At 37.3% G+C, this 19,129-nt stretch overlaps 1 protein-coding gene across 5 annotated transcripts in view; it reads right to left on the minus strand.

Annotated features, from left to right (window-relative positions):
• The window catches only part of LOC107607360, a 14,727-nt gene continuing 4,129 nt past the window's right edge, over nucleotides 8,532-19,129 (minus strand). Inside the window, exons 1-7 of one of the 5 annotated variants that reach the window (XM_021105976.1) lie at nucleotides 12,323-16,176; nucleotides 11,609-12,182; nucleotides 11,244-11,488; nucleotides 10,523-11,149; nucleotides 10,044-10,412; nucleotides 9,701-9,728; nucleotides 8,532-8,764 (exon numbers count right to left, since the gene is read on the minus strand). In XM_021105976.1, the coding sequence (XP_020961635.1) occupies nucleotides 14,217-15,605 (1,389 nt within the window). In that variant the 5' untranslated portion in view covers nucleotides 15,606-16,176 and the 3' untranslated portion in view covers nucleotides 8,532-8,764; nucleotides 9,701-9,728; nucleotides 10,044-10,412; ... (2 more) ...; nucleotides 11,609-12,182; nucleotides 12,323-14,216. Of the gene's footprint in view, nucleotides 8,765-9,700; nucleotides 9,729-10,043; nucleotides 10,413-10,522; nucleotides 11,150-11,243; nucleotides 11,489-11,581; nucleotides 12,183-12,308; nucleotides 16,177-19,129 lie in introns of those variants that run through there. The other 4 variants (XM_021105974.1, XM_021105975.1, XR_002350028.1 and 1 more) reach the window with 4 other exon arrangements.

The following is a 19,129-nucleotide window of genomic DNA, read 5'->3' on the forward strand; positions in this document are numbered from 1 at the left end:
TAAATCGGACGTTCCCGGATAGCAAACAATAGCAAAAACAATGTCATATGAATCTAAAATATGTCAAACACATTTACAAGCAAGGATTGCATATGCTCAGGCAGTGTTAATCAGATGAAACAAGTAAAAGTAGCAAAGAAGCAGTGACATATTCCATATGAATTAGAAATCAATACAGTAATAACAAGAATGCTGAGAACACCAAACCACATCATGGAGCAAACAAAGCAATAATAAGCCATTCAGATAGAAGGAACAGAGCACTTATCAAGCCTAGAATCTTCTAACCACAACCTAGCTACCTAACCACATGCATTTCTATCTAACCTACGCAAAATAGAAATTAAATGAACTAAGCTAACTAAAATTAACAGCAGAATTAATTGAAAAGCAAGTAAAACAGAGAAACAGTGATAAGGCAGGGGAACCTGAAGGGAGAGTAGAGAAGGGAGCTGGAAAATGGAAAGAGGAAGAGGAGTCAGCAGCACCACCCAGAGATGGTGGTGGCCGGTGGTTTGCGGCAGCACCAAGAAGGTGGCACAGAGCAGAGCGAACAGAGGGCAGGGTAGAGTCGCGGAGCAGCAAGGCAGAGCAGGGGTTACAGGCGAGACAGTGGAAGTGGGGAAATAGAAAATGGTTGGTGGCTGTGGGTGGAGTTTGCCGGCGACAATGGGTGTCGCAGTGATTGCTGGGCGGAGGTTGGCAGTTGGCCGAGAGAGGGGGAGAGGCAGAGGTAAGGAGAGGGAAGAAAGGAAGGAGGGAGAGAAGAGGGTGGTAGGCTCGGCGGCGGTGGTGAGGTCGCTGGACGGTGGCGGCGATGGGGTCTGCAACTTGGGAGGTAGTGGCTATAGAGGACGAATGGAAGGGGAACATTGGAAGAGAGAAGAGGTAAGGGACACGAATGGCTAGAGTTCTCGCGTGGATGGGGGTTAATGATTTTGAATCCATGCGTACATGTCCTGTGCGGTCCACATGGGTGGGCGAAAAGATGATGGGCATGGAAGCATCATGTACGCTTAAGCACGGATAGGGAGAGTGCGTGTGGACGCGTACGCATACGGTACGCGTCTGCGCGGGTAGAAGCTTACGCGAGAAGCATAATGCTCGCGCCACGTTTTCATAACTCTCAGGTTATATGTATGGGATCTGTGTCAGCGCATCGACGCGTACGCGTCATGTACGCGTACGCGTGCATGAAACTTGCGCTACACGCCCAGTGTTCGCGATCAACTTGCACAACTCTCTGGAAAATGTATGGGGGCTGCATCCACTCATCGACGCGTATGCGTAAGGTGTGCGTACGCGTCCCTGCCCCCCTCCCCCTTTTTCAGGAATATTAAAAGCAGCTTAAAATCTCCCTAACAATACATACAACTCAAAACCAATCAAAAATGCAAAATTACAAAAATCTTTTTGGCTTTTGAAGAGTTTTTCCAAGGAAAGCTTGCATCACAAGCAACTAGCAACCAAATTATTAAAACAACTATATGAAGAGGAAACTACCTACAATGGCAACTCAAATCACTTATTAATCAAATCTACAAGAGAGTGGAAAGAGTTTACCATGGTGGGGTGTCTTCCACTAGCACTTTTATTTTAAGTCCTTAAGTTGGACATTTGAGAAGCTCTTTGTCATGGTGGCTTATGCTTGTACTCATCCTTGAATCTCCAAGGATGCATGCTCCTCAGTTAGTTGACAGAATTTCCAACCGTCTTCACCAAGCTTGTGTAAAGTTCTACCCAAGATATGAGCTCCCACAAGTGGTCTTCATGTTGTGATCCGGGTCCCATATCTTATTTTTGCACCCGTCTTCTAGTTGATCATCATAAATCTTCCATCCGGGTGGTTGGCACATAGAATTCCCTTTAGAACATTAAACTCTCCTTCTAAACCCATACAAAGTAGCATTCATCCAATCATGGTCCCTATGCTTTGAAGCTTCGACCTTAATGAGCCTAATTCCAAACTTCCGACCACCACACAGCTCCCTTTTACTCTTAGTTCTACAAAGAGCTCTAAGTTGCCCATCTATTTCAATCAAATCATATTCAAGTGAAAAAGTGAAGCTTAAGGGTAAGAATTTTACCCACTTGAATGTTGTGTTGGATGGTGACTTAGGAAGGGAAACCTCCAATGGTTCTTCAGGTGTTATTCCCTTATGCTCTTCTTTGGTTATGTCCACCTCTTGACAACTTCTTTCAAATTCATCTTGCTTGTCAACTTCTTCCAAATCCTCCTCATCATCGATCAAGTCAAACTTTGGAGGTAGTGTGAAGTCTACTTCAATATCAACTTCACATCCAATGGAAGAGTCTTCAACGAGTTCACCAATATCACTTGGCGTTGAGTTATCTTTAATACCCTCAATTTCATGTCCAACAGGAGGGGATTCAATGTTTGATAGGAAGTCATTGATGATTGAATCCATCTCTTGATCAACCTCTTCATATTCCTTAATTTTGATATGCTCCGGAGGTTGTTAAGATTCCCATGGTGGTTCCGCATCTCCTAGATCTTCAACCACTTCTTCTTTTTCTTCAATAATCATAGGTTTCTCCAATCACTCCAATATAAATGCCGATTCCTCCTTCTCCACCAAAATTTCCAATTTCTCCTTCATGCTTTGCTCTTCTTTTAATTTTTCACATGTGACCACAGAAGTACCTTGAGTGTTCAAGCATTGGTAGGCTAAAGTATGCACTACCTTGGTCAAGTTAGCCACAAACTCTAGTGTATTCCTTTGCATGGCCTCTTGTCCTTGAAGTAGCAAAGTGAGATACTCATCTATTGGGGCTTGGGGTGGATAGGGAGGTTCATAATTTTGGAGAAAGGGTTCATAGTAGGAAGGTGGTTCTTTTTGGTAAGGGTATGGAGTTGTATGTATTGAGGTGGTTCTTGGTAATAATCCTGATAGGGTTGTGGTAGTTCTAAAGGTTCTTGCTCATAATGATCACAAGGATGTGGTATGGGTGATTGGTCATATGATGGATATGGATCATAGAAAGGTGCTTGGTAGAGAGGGGCTTGTGAGTAGGGTTGATGGTCATGTTGAGGATAAGATTCATAGGTATATGATGGTAGTTGATCGTCACAAAGAGAGCCACCATAGCCCCATTGAATTGGCATGCATTAGGATAGGAATTATACCTATAAGTGTTCGGAGGTTATTTCCAAGAGGAGTGATCAATTCCTTGAGGCTCCTCCCATTTTTGATGGTTCCATCCTTGATACATGTTGTCATTGAAATTCACATTCTCTACAACACAATTTGAACCAAACTCATAGCCAAAAGGGTGAGAATTCATAGCGAAAGCAAAAACAAACTAACTAAGTCCTAAGGCTAACAAAAGCTAACAAACAAACAAAAGACAAGCATATACACAATATTCACATATATACAATAACCAATAACAAGGCACACAATTGCAATTCCCCGGCAACGGCGCCATTTTGATGAATGGAAAATTGATGGTATAGAATTTCACAAATGAAATCTCGTTGCAAGTATAGTTTCTAAACCAACAATAATCCTTTCATACAAAAATTTGTTTGTAACAAGTACAAACCCCTAATAAATCTAATAACTGAAGTATTTAAACCTCAGATCGTCTCTCAAAGGAATTGCAGGGTAGTGTTCTTGTTATTGGTTATGAGTTGTATATTTTGGGATTTTGGATAAGAAACACGAAAACTAAATGGCAATGGAAATCAAATGATAAAATAGTCTTGGCAAGGTTTAGTGGTCAAGGATCTCTATCCTTATCACTAACCACAACATGATAATTGCAAGGATCAATCCCATTGAATCATCCTCTAACAAGTAAAGGAAAGTCAAATGAGCTATATCAATCCAAGTCCATAAGTCCTAGCTATTCACTAATTGAATTAATGAAAGCTAGAGTCAATGGCTATCAATTATTAATCACTTGGACATTAGTAACTCAAGAGTTCCTAAGTAACCTTCCCAAGCAAAGAACAATAAAATTCTACTCTAACATCCTTCCAAGCATTTTATCAAACACTTGGAAGGCATAAAAGGAAAACATAGTAAATTGACAACAAGAATAAAATCTAACAACAACTAATTGCAAAGAATTAACAACAATAATCAAAGAAATCACAATTAACATGAATTACCTCAAATTGCATTAGACGAAAATAAAAGGAACAAAAGTAGATCCACAACAAAGCATAGAAACAAAATAGAGGAAATTAGAACAAGAGAATAGAAGAACAAGATGTAGAAACAAAGAATTGAATGGTAAAAATAGATGAAAGCAAGAATTAAAACCTAGATCTAAGAAATTCTAATCTAAACCTAATCCTAATTCTAGAGAGAAGAGAGAGATTCTCTCTCCAGAAAACTAACACTAAAACTAGATCTCAAATGTATCTCCTGATCTATGATGTGCAATTGATGCATTCCCCTTCAATCGTTGGTCCTTTTACCTTTTCCTGCCAAAGTTCCACTCCAAAATTGGCCCAGAAGTACTTCAGAAATTGCCAGGCATGATTTCACTAAAGAGGTCACGTGCGGACATCGACGCGTACGCGTCCCTTGGAATTTCACGATCCACGCGTATGCGTCTATTGCGCGTGCGCGTCCATGAGTGCATCCCAAATCTTTGGCTTTTCATGATTTCTCCACTTTGCATGCTTTCTCTTCACTCCTTTGATCCATTCCAAGCCTTTTCAATCCAAAATTACTAACAAACACATCAAGGCATCTAGTGGAATCAAAGGTGAAGTAAAATTAGCAAATTAAAGGCCTGAAAAGCATGTTTTAACTCTTAAGCATAAATAAAGAAAGAATCATAAAACCATGCTATTTCATTGAATAAATGTGAGGAAAGGTTGACAAAATACTCTAAATTCACTACAAGATAAACCCTAAAAATGGGGTTTATCATCCGGTCCAACCCATTAGTGATTTTAGCCCGTTTGGCCCACTTTGGACCAAAACCTTTAAGATTAGTGCCCGACTTTCGATTCTAAATTATTTTTTGTCCTTTCAAAACAATAAATCAACTTTCAGAAATCTTATTTTTCTCAAAACACGGTACCAGACAGACTAGAGTCGGTACTACCGGCTTAAGCTCCGATACGTATTTTTACAAAAAATTTCCGCCGACAAATACATTTTCCATCTTAGAAAAGTTCTTAGAAATAAAATTTTACCTTTTTATTTTTAAAATATCATTTCTATATTTTTAAACCTATTTGGGGCGATTAAATTATTATTTTATTAAAGCGGTTAAGTCGGTTCTTATATATGGAGTAAATTGGTAACTTGAATTGCTTGAAAGTGGACTTGGTGGCTAGACTTGTTGATCTTGGTTGAGGACTTGGTATTTTGTGGTGCGGATTTTTTGAATATCCATAACTTAACCGGAAAGTGCACCGCGTCATCCAAGTAATACCTTAGGTGAGTGAGGGTCGATCCCATGAGGATTGTCGGACTGAGCAAGCAATGGTGATCATGTTGGACTTAGTTAGGCAAATCAAAAAGGGGGTTTGGTGAATGCAATTCGCATAAAACAATATGCAATAAATAGTTTGGTGTGAAAATGCTATGAGAAAACAGTTAAGATTTCAGAGATGTTTACTTTTCCGGATTAAAATATCTTACCAACTATTTTAACAATGAATGATTCATTCTATGGCAAATCATAAGTGATTAAACCTTAATCCCTTAGCGATTTAATCTCCTCTAACCCTAATCAAACGCCACTCCCGTGGTCATTCAATTCAGATTAGAGGGTGAAGTTAAAAAAAACTAGTGTATACCACATAAGCCCTAATCACCTCAATCTCGGCTGAATAGATGTTCCTTATTCCCATCAGGTTGTGTGATTAGCCATCTAGGAGGAGTGTTTTCAAGCTATAGTTCAAGCGAGATAACTCTTCCGAGAATCACAAGAACTCAAGTAGAAAAGGGTCATACTGTCGTTCCACCCAATTCATAAGATTAAGAACGAAAATAACACCTTAGAATTGAATCAAACATATATTAAAATAGAAGAATAATAATCTTAATCCATAAAACTAAACAGAGCTCCTAACCTTAACTAAGAAGTTTAGTTGCTCATACTTACAGAGAAAATGCAATTGCCGTCAAATTAGGTTTGATGCCCTAAAAAAGGTGCATCTTATTCCTTAAATACTAACCTAACAATAAATGCTAGACCTAAAAAGATATTGTTTGTAAATAAAAATTACAAAAAGAAACTAAAATAAGACTGATAAGTGCTAAATCCACTTGGAGGCCCAAAGAGCTGTGAAACGGGATGCTGCTGGTGTTTAACTCTAGAGTTGGGCGTTAAACGCCCTAAAGGGGGTCAAAAATTCGTGCATGCTGAGGTCCCCTGCTGGCGTTGGTTCTGTCCCTGTTGGGCGCTAAATGCCAGGCTCAGCTTTTAGCGCCAGATTTGGCAGTGATTCTAGAGAAAAAGTATATACTATTATATATCGTTGGAAAGCTTTGAAAGTTGGATTTTCAATGCCGTTAAAACCGCATCAATTGAACCTCTATAGCTCAACTTATGCTCGTTGGAATGTAAGGAGGTCAGGGTTGACATCATCTACTTTGTTCCTTTGCTTTTGCACAAAACTCTACCAAATTTGCCCGAATTTCACCTGAAATCATAGAAACACCACAACAACTCAAAGTAGCATTCAAAGAGTATTTTTGCACTAAAATATAATAAAACTTAATAAAATCTAACTAAAAACAACTAGAAAATGCTATGAAAAAGGGTATAAAATATTCACGTATCACAACATCAAACTTAAACCGTTGCTTGTCCTCAAGCAACCAAAACAATATAAGACCAAAGAAGAGATAATGCTTAAGACTTTGAGTTGTCAATGAAGCTCAGGTCTAGTAACTGAATGTGGCTTATGACACTCTATTTCTGAATAGCTTTGGCATCTCACCATCTTTTGAAACTCAGAAATATCAACATCCCCTTGGAACTGGAACTCAGATGATATTATAGATTATCTTCTTTAGGCTCTAATTGATTCTTAAATACAGCTTTTGAATTTTTTTTTTCTTGGTGCTTTGCACCTTGAGCCTAGCCGTGACTCTAAGTGTTTTGTCTTCAAACTTAACTTGATACAAGAGCACCACAAGCACTTAATTAGGGGACTCTTTGAGTTCTAATTTTTCTTTTTACTCCTCCCAGATAGTGGTGCTCAGAGCCTTAGGCATACTCTGTAATAGCAATGGGTCACGACTTTAAGTGTTCAGTCTCAAGGGTTACTTGACACTTTAACACCACAAGCATATGGTTAAGAAAAACTACTCTTTTGAGCTTTAGATCAGTTTTGACCCTCCTAATAATTGATGCTCAAAGCCTTGGACCTTTTTCTTTTGATTTTTCCTTTCTTCTCAATTCTTTTTGTTGTTTGTTTTGCTTCAAGAATCAATCTTTTTCTTGTTTCCGAGAATTCACAATATCCCTCTAAGTTCTTGAACCTCAGGGATCAACACTCTTTACTTCAATATCAAATATGCACTGTTTCTTCACACATTTAGAAATAGAGATAGTGCCACCACATTAAGATAATAAGAACAATATATAACTCAAAATATTATGCATTTTACTACTTTTTTAGAATGATTTTTATTTTAAGCTTAGTGAGCAATACATGAGACATATTTTAAAATAAACATAAAATAGCAAAATAAAGAACTAAAGCAAGAAAATCCTACTAGTGATCATGCAAAAGCTAGAATAGAAAAACAGGAAATAAGCTAAAAAGTATTAGAAAAACAGAAGATAAGATAAGGTAAGGGATAATGAAACTTAACCACACTACAAGAAAACATGTTTTTTGCTACGCTTTTAAAGCGTGGCGAAAAGCTGAAAAAAGCGTAGCAATAGCTTTTCGCCATGCTTTTGGAGCTATTGGGATACTTTTGAAAGGGTCACGTCTGTAAGGGTGCCAGTTGCTCTATTGCCACGCTTTTGGTGACCTATCGCCACGTTTTTTTTGCAACGCTTTAAAACATCGCCACGCATTAAAAGTGTGGCCATATGTGCCAGATATGGCTACGCTTTTAAAGGGTGCCCACATCGAGCTATGGCTACCATTTTAAAAGTGTGCCAATATCTAGACATATGGCTATGCTTTTGAAGCATTCCAATAGCTAGACATATGGCTGCGCTTTTAAGGCGTGCCAATAGCGTGAAATACAGCTATGCTTTAGCTTTTAAAGCGTAGCTGTTGATGCCCACTGTAACGTTATGGCCACACTTTCAAAGCATGGCAACAAGTGGAGATATGGCTACACTTTAAAAGCGTGCCAATAGTGGAGATCAGGCTATGCTTTTAAAGCGTGCCAATAGGTACTTAACTAACTTACAGCCAGGCTTATAAAGCGTGGCTGTTGATTGTTGCTGTACAATATGGCCACTCTTTTAAAGCGTGGCTATAAGTTAGTTCATACCTATTTGCACTCTTTTTTTAATAAACCTTACAAAATCATAGATAATTTTAAAATATAAAAGATGACTACTAATTTTAAATCAACTAATCCTTACTTCATAAACTTGTCACAGAAAAAAAGTGTTTGATCACATGATAAACTCTAACAAAATACCAAAAATCAAAGTCTCATCCACTAGCAATTTCCTAATACATGAATTACAATTCCAACATGGGTTACATTATGTACTTCCTTTACACTTCATTACAAAATATAAAACTTCATGATTACTGATCATCATTGTGACCGAAATTATTTTCACTACTGCCCTGCATAATTTTAAATATTGTTGTGTGTTAGTGCATCTTATATCAAACCAAAAAATGAAAAGACATATATTACACATTAGCAATGTTAGTAGCAATAATTGTTTTATCAACAAATTGCCTTATAGTCATACAATAATTGTAACCAGGAAAGGCTAAAACTAATCATATTTGCAAACAAATATTTCAATTTTCTTGCACAATCTCTATACAATATAACATAAAGTGAACAGTTTTAAATAAAATGAATAAATTTATTTCCTATTAAACCAAAAGCACAAAATGAAGCATTAAGTGTGCCACGAACAAGAGATTATCCATACAATTTTGAATAGAGAGATTATCCACACAGCATATTTTACATTACTTCCAACCTTAGTAGGTTGATTTATAAAAGGAAAAATAATACACAGAATTTTAACAAGTCAGAATATAGCACTAAAACCTGATTATTTTTTTCATTGGATGGATCAACACTTATTGAATGAAAACAGGATGTGGATAAATAGAATGAACACCAAAAATCATGAATATGTAAATACCTGAAAGCCACTATACTTTTTTTGTTCTTAAAGTTTTCAAAAAGGGAAAGGGTACTGATATAGGAAGCTAACAATAAACCCCCCCCCTTTTTTTTGTTTTACTGCAACTGTCACATGTTTTACTCAACAATGGCTTGTATCACCCTAACTCCTAATATATTTCACAACCAAATTAACCATTCTTGTAGCCCTATACTGCACCTGTAGTCACATGCACCATAAGTTTATACTAGCAACTAGAGAATCAATACAAATTGCATATGGATCAATTCTATAACCGATTCCTTCTTCTGATTAATATTTAAGGTAGGAAAAGAAAGAAAGAAAGAAAGAAAGAAAGAAAGAAAGAAAGAAAAGATCAATCCCCAATAAATAAATCAAGCAAAATGAGATATACCATGAGAGCCATTAATTCTTTCTGGAGTCTGCAAAAATCAAAACAAACAAAACCATTAAAATTCAATTACGGTTTCTTTTCTTTTCCTTTTTCCAATTTGATTAAGAAAAAGTATAAATCTTCAAAGATTTCTCATGTTTTCCAAAATTGAGATTCAATGCCACACTAGATACAAAACAAAACACTATTAAAAAGTCAACAACTTTGAATTCAGATTCCAATTCAACACCATTAGCACCATTTATAATCTTTTATCTCACTATCAAATATCCAAAATCAACAACAACAATAAGTCAACAACTTTGAATGGAAATATATCGAATATCCAAAGATAGTTACTTACATCTTTGGATGGAATATGAGTTGATTCGGAGGAGCGAGGAGTATTTCTTGGTCTGCTACTTGAGGTATCCAAAGGAGAATTTTGGGCAGCTTGCACTAAGGCTGCTACCTCTTCCTCACTCATTCCAGGGTTGACTTGGTGCACCAATACCATTAATAAACTACATACATCGTCCATCTTCTTCTCTAATGATGAGACCTTCTCATTGTATTCAACTTTGACTTGTCAAATCTCCTTATCCTTTTTAAGAGAGCTTCTTGTACTCGAAGCCCCATAACAACGAACTCGACCTGGTTGGTCCTTTCTTAGCACTCCTACAAATGCATCCTCATCATTTTTCCCTGCCTCTATGCGGGTTTGAAGTTCAGCCTATCAAAAGTGAGGAGCAATAAAATACAAAGCTGCATTAACTCAATATTAATAGAAATCACTATAGAATTTATATTGTACAAATCCAAATACAAATACAAACAACTCACAATTGTGCTTTGTGTTTTAGCATCAATTTCTTTTCCTTTTTTACTTGTGCAAGTTGCTATGAAAACTTCAACTCTTGATGGTTCTTCACTGTTCTCTTTAGAGTACATATAGAAAAATTTACATGAAGCATACTAACTAGAAAACTACAATATGAATATAAATGAGAAATCACAAAAAAAAATAAGTTATATTATCAGCTGCTTGCGCACTATTCCAAAATTTGTGGATCCCATCCGGTGAGGACATGTTTGCTTTGAACTATTTTCAGCATTCTTAGTAGACACAGCCTAAATATAAATATAAATATGAAAAAGAGATGTTATTATTCTTAATAAACATGTTTTCTTATTTTTTCAAAATCACATTACCTTTTTTCAAAACACCAAGTTTAATCATATAAAGAACTAAAGGACAATATTACCTTGACAGTCGAAAGACTCCAATACCGAATTAGTTTGCGAAATTGAACCTCAGGGATCTCTAATGGTTGGTTCTTTACCTTTTCTTTCTTTGTGTTGTACTTCAAGAAATGTTCCTTTTTTTATTTTGCCTTTGTATTTTTTCCATGAACGACAAAATCCCTTTATTACCCACCGCTTTGAAGTTATTGGAAGAATGAATTTTTGCTAAACAAGATAACAAATTAGAATGTCAAAGGTTAGCATAAATAAAGTAACAAATAAATTTTAAAAAATTATCTATAATGCTATATTTACATACATTGGCATACTGCCACATGTCCTCTTTGAGATTTTTAGGCACACCATGCCAACTAGTATATAGCAAAGTCACAAAACAAGTATTTCTGACTGTTGTGCCCAAAAGTTGGTTGAGATTAGATACGACCTCCTTGATTGGACCTACAGGCTGCCCTCCAAAAAATTCCACCTCCCGTCGATCATTAAAATCAGTGGCATGAAGCTTTTTGCACATAGTCTTTCCACGAGTTTTCTTCTTTATTGTGCCTAAGTCCGATTAAAATAATAGAATTTTAACTCAAATCAACTTAGAAGTAATACAAGCTATATTTTGACAATAAGGTAAAACAAGAAAAGCACCTTCATTTCTAGATTGTCCTCCATTACCTTCATCATTTGCAGCATCATCAAGCTCATCTTCCTCATCTTCCTCATCTTCTTCATCTTTCAAATTTATCCCATGTACCTTAAAATACATGTCAAGACTCATTCTTTTTTTCGTTGAACTTGCACTTAGCTCACTTGTATCTTCTCCCTCATCATAAGAACTTAAATCATTTTGTTCCATTATATCAACTTCAACAGTCCTTTGTTTCCCAGTTTTGGAGGTCTTTTCAGCATGAAACATTGTCCCGTTCCCATTATGTTCACATTCTTGAAAAAGTGACATTGGTTGGACCTTCTTTTTCTTCTTTGGAGTCCTAGCTTGCTCTTCAATGGCATCTTCCACGGTTGTGATGGTTGGTTTCTTGTTTGATCTTTTGGGTCTTGAGCTTGGAAGCTAGCCTTCTTATCTTCAGCCATAATCTTTTCTCTTTTAATATTGTATTGTTGTAGCAATTCAGCACTTGACCTCACTTATGTAACCTCAAAGGAATTCTTTTTTTTTGGACTTTTTTCTTTCATTTTTTGTGCTAAGGTACTTATCCATTTTCTTTTAGTGATCTCTCCTTTCTCCATTCTGCATACACAAAAGAGTTGCAATGAAAAAATATTATTTTATGAATAATTAAATGAACATAATCAACATAAGCGAGTAATTAAATAAGAAAAATAACTAAAAAAAATGAGATGTTTAGAATTCTACCAAAATAGCATTACATGAAAACATGTCAAGATGTTTCAGAATCAGAGTCCTCCATGTACTCGTATTCGCTTTCCTCATCTTCCTCGCCACGTTGTTTGGCAAACATATTTGAAGCTATATCTATAATGGTTTCTCGTAAATCATTCCTCACTAGATCAACTTCGCCATTATCATTTGGGAGACTGGGAATCACTTCAGGTTCACATGGATCCCTTGCATATATTATGAGGGAATCAGACTCAAGGTCATCACTTATCTTAAATAAATCTCTTGGAATTGTTTTCATAACATAGTGTTTGTCACTCACATATGGGTCTTGCACATAAAAGCATTGGTTTACTTGGGATGCTAGCACAAATGGTTCTTCTTAGTAGCATTTTTTACTGAAATACACATATGAGAGACCAAAGTTGTCTTTTGCAACTATATACCACTCACACTTAAATAGGACTACCTTAAATTGGCCATAATAATCTAATTCAAACATATCAACTATTCTACCATAGTAGGTTACTTTTGTTTCAATTGGGTTCTTATCTTTCACAGTAGCAAAACTAGGAGTCAATGCCTCCAATGTGACACCACTATTTTGGGTTTTACGTCTTGCATCACGGTGCCTTGTATGGAACCTATACCCATTGATAACATAACCTGAAAATCTTTTTGCAACTCCATTTGGACCCCTAGCCAACCCTTTTGCCCAACCAGGCACATCCTTTTTCATGGCATAAGTTTTAAACCATTCTGAGAACTGTTGACTATGGTCTTTGGCTTTCTCCCACTTTGTTCTTCGTGGATTGTTATCATTTACTGCCTCCTCATGCTCTCTGAAGATCAAATATTCATATTCTTATTTGTTAGTAGGGTAAAATGTTATGATTGAGGTCTACGAAATGACAATGAATCAAACAAAATACCTCATGTAGACTTCGATCTTATCACAATTGTTTAGGATGTATGCATGACCTTGTATTTCTTATTTTTCATCTAACATGAACAAATCTCCCATTTTTCCACCCAAAGGACATCCTTTACTTGGAAACAAACTAGGAGTTCGCAGCTCATCTGAAACAGACTCATCATTGTTTCAAGGGACTCTGTTGAATCTTGTCTAGACATCTTCATGCAAATATCTTGAGCAAAAATTAATACACTCATTCCCCAAATATCCTTTGGCAATGGATCCTTCTGGACGACTTCTATTACGAACATACGATTTTAGTGTGCACATATATCGTTCAACAGGGTACATCCAACGATATTGAACTGGACCACCTAACATCACTTCATTTTCCAAATGGATAGGCAAGTGCACCATTATGTCAAAAAAGCTTGAAGGAAAATCCTCTCTAATTGGCATAATGTCTTAGCAATCTCTGCTTCTAAGTTAACTACATCATCTAGGCTAACTACCTTTTGACATATCTGGCGAAAAAATGAACATAATCGAACTAAAGCGATGGCAACATGGTCAGGAAGTATGCTTTTGATCGGTACTTGCAACAAGTAATGTAACATAAAATGAGCATCATGGGTAATGTAACTAGAAATCTTCTTTTCTATTTGCTGCACACATCGAGCGATATTGGAAGCGCTGCCGTCTGGTAATTTTGCCCCTTTTAACACACTACAAAAGATTGTTTTCTCTACTGCAGTCATTGAGAAGAATGCCTTTGCTAACTTAGTTCTTTTACCATCATTCGTATCTTTTGGTTGAAGGTTTTTCCTGATACTCATGTCTTTAAGGTCAAAACGCGCAGCTGCATGATCTTTTGTCTTTCCAGAAATATCCAAAAGAGTTCCAGTTATGCTATCAACTATATTCTTCTCTATGTGCATGACATCAAGGTTGTGACTAAACATGTTGAACTTTCAATACGGTAAATAAAAAAAGATTGACCGCTTTTTTCAATTTGAAATGCCATTCTTTGATCTCCTTTGCTTCTTCCCAAAAGAATTATCTACCCCATGCAATATATCAAATACAGTTGTTCCATCTAACAACTGCGGTGGAGACCTAAGTTCAGTTTTTCCATTGAAAGATCTTATATTATGTCTCCATGGATGGTTCATGGGTAAAAACCTTCGATGATCCATATAAACTGTCTTGTGGCTATGTTTCAGATATATAGAAGAAGTCTCATCATTACAACACGGACAAGCCAATTTTCCTTTTGTACTCCACCCAGATAATATAGCATACGTAGGGAAGTCATTAATTGTCCATAAAAGACATGCTCTCATGTTGAATGTTTTGTTCTCTTTGGAATCATATGTTTCGACACCTAACTCCCACAATTTTTTTAATTCTTCAATTAGTGGTTGAAGAAAGACATCAATATCATTTCCCGGTGATTGTGGGCTATGAATGAGTAAAGAGAGCATAAAATAATCAGACTTCATGCTCATCCAAGGGGGTAGATTATACACCATTAGAACAATAGGCCATGTACTATGTGTACTACTTAAAGTTCGAAACGGATTGAACCTGTCGTTTGCTAAGCAAAGTCTCACATTACGAGGCTCCTTTGCAAAATCTTCATGTCGACTGTCAAATGATTTCCAAGATTCACCATCGGCAGGATGCCTTAACGACCCATCTTTAACACGTTCATTATGATGCCAAGACATAGCTTCAACCGTCCTTGTGCACATAAAAAGCCTTTGAAGTCTGGGAATCAGGGGGAAATGCCTTAGAGTTTTTGCAGCAACTTTACGAGGCTCTTTAGATGAGGTAGTATCGTCCTCTTCTACATGATGCTCAATATAACGGGATGTTCCACAGACATGGCAAGATGAGTCATTCTCATACCCGTTCCGATACAACATGAAGTCATTGCGACATGCATCGATCTTTTGGTAGTCAATACCCAAATTCTTCACCATATTCTTCGTTTTATCAAAAGAAGTAGGAATATTCAAATGTGGCATTCCTTCTTTCAATAATTCTAAGAGAGAAGTGAACGATGCATTACTCCAACCATGCAAGCATTTTAACAAGTAAAGACGGATGGTAAAGGATAATCTTGGGAATCCTTTACATCCAGGGTATAGTTCTTGGCTTGCCTCGTCTACCAATTTATAAAATTCTTTTGCACCTTCGTTAGGCCCCATGTTATGTCCATCAACTTGTGTATTATCTCTGAATCTATCACGTAACAACTCATCAATGTTATCATTGCAGTTATATTCCTCATCTGTGTTACTGTCAACATCCATAGCAACAAGTGATTCCCCATGATTAAACCACCGCCTATAACCTTTTATGAATCCATTGTATATTAGATGGTCATACATGACATCTCTCCTTAACCAAAGTCTATTACAACACTTTGCACATGGGCACTGAATTTCTTTCCCTTAAGGAATTCCTAGTGATGAAAAAGCAAAGTGTAAAAACTTTTCTACACTGAGTTGATATTCTTTTTCATGACATGGTGTATCCATTCAATCCTTGGACACATCCATCGAAAATCTATATATTTCAAATAGACAGCTAAATTTCTAGTTTGAAGTCCTTACTGCTAGTCTCACTAACTACGAGTTTAGCTTCCTAATTAACTAAGAGACAACATTTTCCAAGTCTCCAAAATACTTTGAAGGCATTGGACATAAAATAGCAAAGAAAATTAAATTTTAACAATTCTTAAAGAAGGTCCTAAAGTGAGTGCCTCAGGAAAGCACTTAAGTTGTACGCATAACATTAATAACAAATTAATAGATATATTTAAATTCGCATGAACCAACCTTAAATATTGTCTTAATCCATACCACAACAGCACCCACAACTAGAAAATGGATTAATACAGACAGATTTACAGACAGATTTAGTCTTTATTACAGACGGATTTTTGATTACCGACGAATTTTGTCCCTCTGTAAAAGCCTCGTCGGAAATTATTTACCGACGGATTTTTTTCCGTCAGAAATTACAGACGGATTTTTACCAGTTACCGACGGATTTTCCCTCTGTAAATTCTCCATCCATTTCCCTGAGACGACAAACTTTCCGACGGATTTTTCGTCGGTAATTACAGATGGATTTTCTGACAGATTTTTCGTCTGTAATTACAGACGGATTTTCTGACAGATTATCTGTCCGTAGTTACAGACGGATTTTCCGACAGATTTTCTGTCTATAGTTACAGACGGATTTTTCGGCGGATTTTTCGTCTGTAATTACAGACGGATTTTTCGACAGATTTTCTGTCTGTAATTTGAACCTTATTACAGACAAAAAATCCGTCTGTAAATCCGTCAGTAAGGTAAAATAGAATTTTTTTTAGATTTTTCCATTGCAAAATAAACTTGTTTTCATTCAAAATATATATAAATTTAATAAAACAAATTTTTATTGATAAGAAAAATAGAAACACACACCAGTGAGTACAAAGCGCTTTCTTTATAATAAGAAGCAATTATTTCCATGCAATAATACAAACTGAATACATTAGATGACAAGTAACTACTAGTAGACTCATCAGAATTCAATATCCTAATTTATGGATGTAACACCCTACCATACAGAGTCTTATGCTTAAGTCATAATTCAGAGATGGCAAGGTATTACGACCTCTAAAACAAAAATTTAGTACGTATAGTAGTATGAATAATTGATTATAACTAGGAGCCTTTGTAGAAAAAGGGGTAAACAAAAAAACCGTAACTCGAAAGCGCAACACTCCGATCGATAACGCAACGAGCAAAGGATAAGGTAACGCGAGATTATATATATAAGGAGTGTCAAAAACGGGAATATCAAGACTCAAAATCCGGCTGCGAAGATAACCGGTCCGAGCATAATAATATATACATATAATAAAATTCATAATCATGATCCATATCCATCACCCTCACTGGTGAATATTTATGGGGGCGAGCTCATCCGGGCCTTTCACAGTGCCTGGCCACACTTATGACATAGGGTCAAAAGAGCTTTGAGTCTCAACCTGGAGCACGTGGTGGCTAGTCACTGCTTCCTTCAAGGAAAACCCTCATCTCCGGTAGTGGAAGTGCAAACATTCACAATTCATTCAACAGCATATATGCATTTATACTTAGCCATAATCATGGCTCCGCCGTAACACGGCAATAATCTAGCCATCCGGCTCACGGTTAAATCCATAACCAGCCAATTCATTAACAATTATGGCCCTTCGGCCCATGGCATAACAAGCACTTCCACCGCCATTCTCCGCATCTCACATAATCATCTTTGATCCTCATGGATCATTCATTTTTCCCTTGCTCCACTCGCAAGTTACCACATTCACTAGCCCTTTTCCTCATGCTAGGCATATCATAATGATTTAAGACATAAGTGGTGAGATCGGAGGCTTAAAAGTATGAAATTTGGCTTTTAAAACTCAAAAATCAACTTTGGGATGAAAACAGGGCCATGCGTACGCGCACTCCACGCGCACGCGTGGATGGCCTTAAAAATCATCGACGCGCAAGTGTCATACGCGCGAATGCGCGGTTGAAAAATATCCAAACGGCGCGCAAGCGTCAGCCACGCGTACGCGTGGGTGCTCTTGCGCCCAGGCACAAAACTGGCACAACTCTCTGGAAAATAGCTGGGCATATGGCGCAGCGCATCGACGCGCCCGCGCACGCCACGCGCACGCGTGGATGGTGCTTTCTAGAAGAATGGCGCGCACGCGCCAAGTGCGCCTACGCGCGGAGGGTTATTTTGCTAAAAATATTCTAAGTTAAAAGCTGTAGATTTCACAGATTCAACCCCCAATCTTCCGACGGTCATAACTCTCTCATTTTAAATCATTTTTCACCCGTTCTTCGAACGGCATGGACATCCCAGATCCAATTTCATTTCTAAACAAATTTGGCACAAATCAGAGATCCGTAGTCCAAGTTATGTCCCGTCAAAGTATGCCCAAAAACCATGTTTTCATACAAAACCATAAAGTGCCATTTTCAAAAACAAGCCACTTTCAAGTCTTTTCAAAATCAATCAAAACATGCCAATTTCAACCCTTTTCTTTGAAATCATTCAAAATGTACCAAAATCAACAACAAGCCATCCTCAACTCACACATTGACACTTTACCAAAATTTCCAACCCTTTTAACACTTCTCAATCAAATGGCTAAAGGACAAACACAATATCACGTCATACATCCTTCCTCATCCTAATTTTCCAACAATGCCATTTCCAATCAACAATCACTATACATAATCAACATCATACTCACCATCAACATGGTACCACCCACCAATTCAACCTTAATCATTCATCAAGCATATATCACAACATGCATTTTCTCATAGGTCTTAGCTATCATCTCCGGCCCTAACAAGCCTTTCTCTCCAGCTTCATACCAACATAGCGGAGATTGACATTTCCTCCCATACAACGCCTCATACGGAGCCATTCCGATGCTCGCATGGTAACTATTATTGTATGCAAACTCCACTAACGGCATATACCGATCCCAACTCGCCGGTTGGCCGCTTTTATGTGCCTCCTTTAAGATATCTTGCCTCAAAGTGCCAACATCCGGCACAATGATCCTACCCTTGAATCTCCATAACCCGTCTTTTTCTTCCGACACTCTCGACTGTTTTCCTTGCTCGATAGCCGGTAACACCTTCCATAACGCTTCATCATTTTCATGAGCCTTTAGGAGTTCGGACTTAAAGTCACTCGAGATTTCTAATCGGCTCAAACACAAGGTTCCGGATACTTTTCGAACACCAATTTTTAGACTCTCGAATCCCTTGAGCAACTTCTCCTCTTGAAGCATCATCCAAGACGCATATAACGACTTTCGACTTAACGCATCCGCCACTATATTCGCCTT

This window comes from Arachis ipaensis, chromosome B07 (genome assembly GCF_000816755.2).
Source record: "Arachis ipaensis cultivar K30076 chromosome B07, Araip1.1, whole genome shotgun sequence".
NCBI lineage: Eukaryota > Viridiplantae > Streptophyta > Magnoliopsida > Fabales > Fabaceae > Arachis > Arachis ipaensis.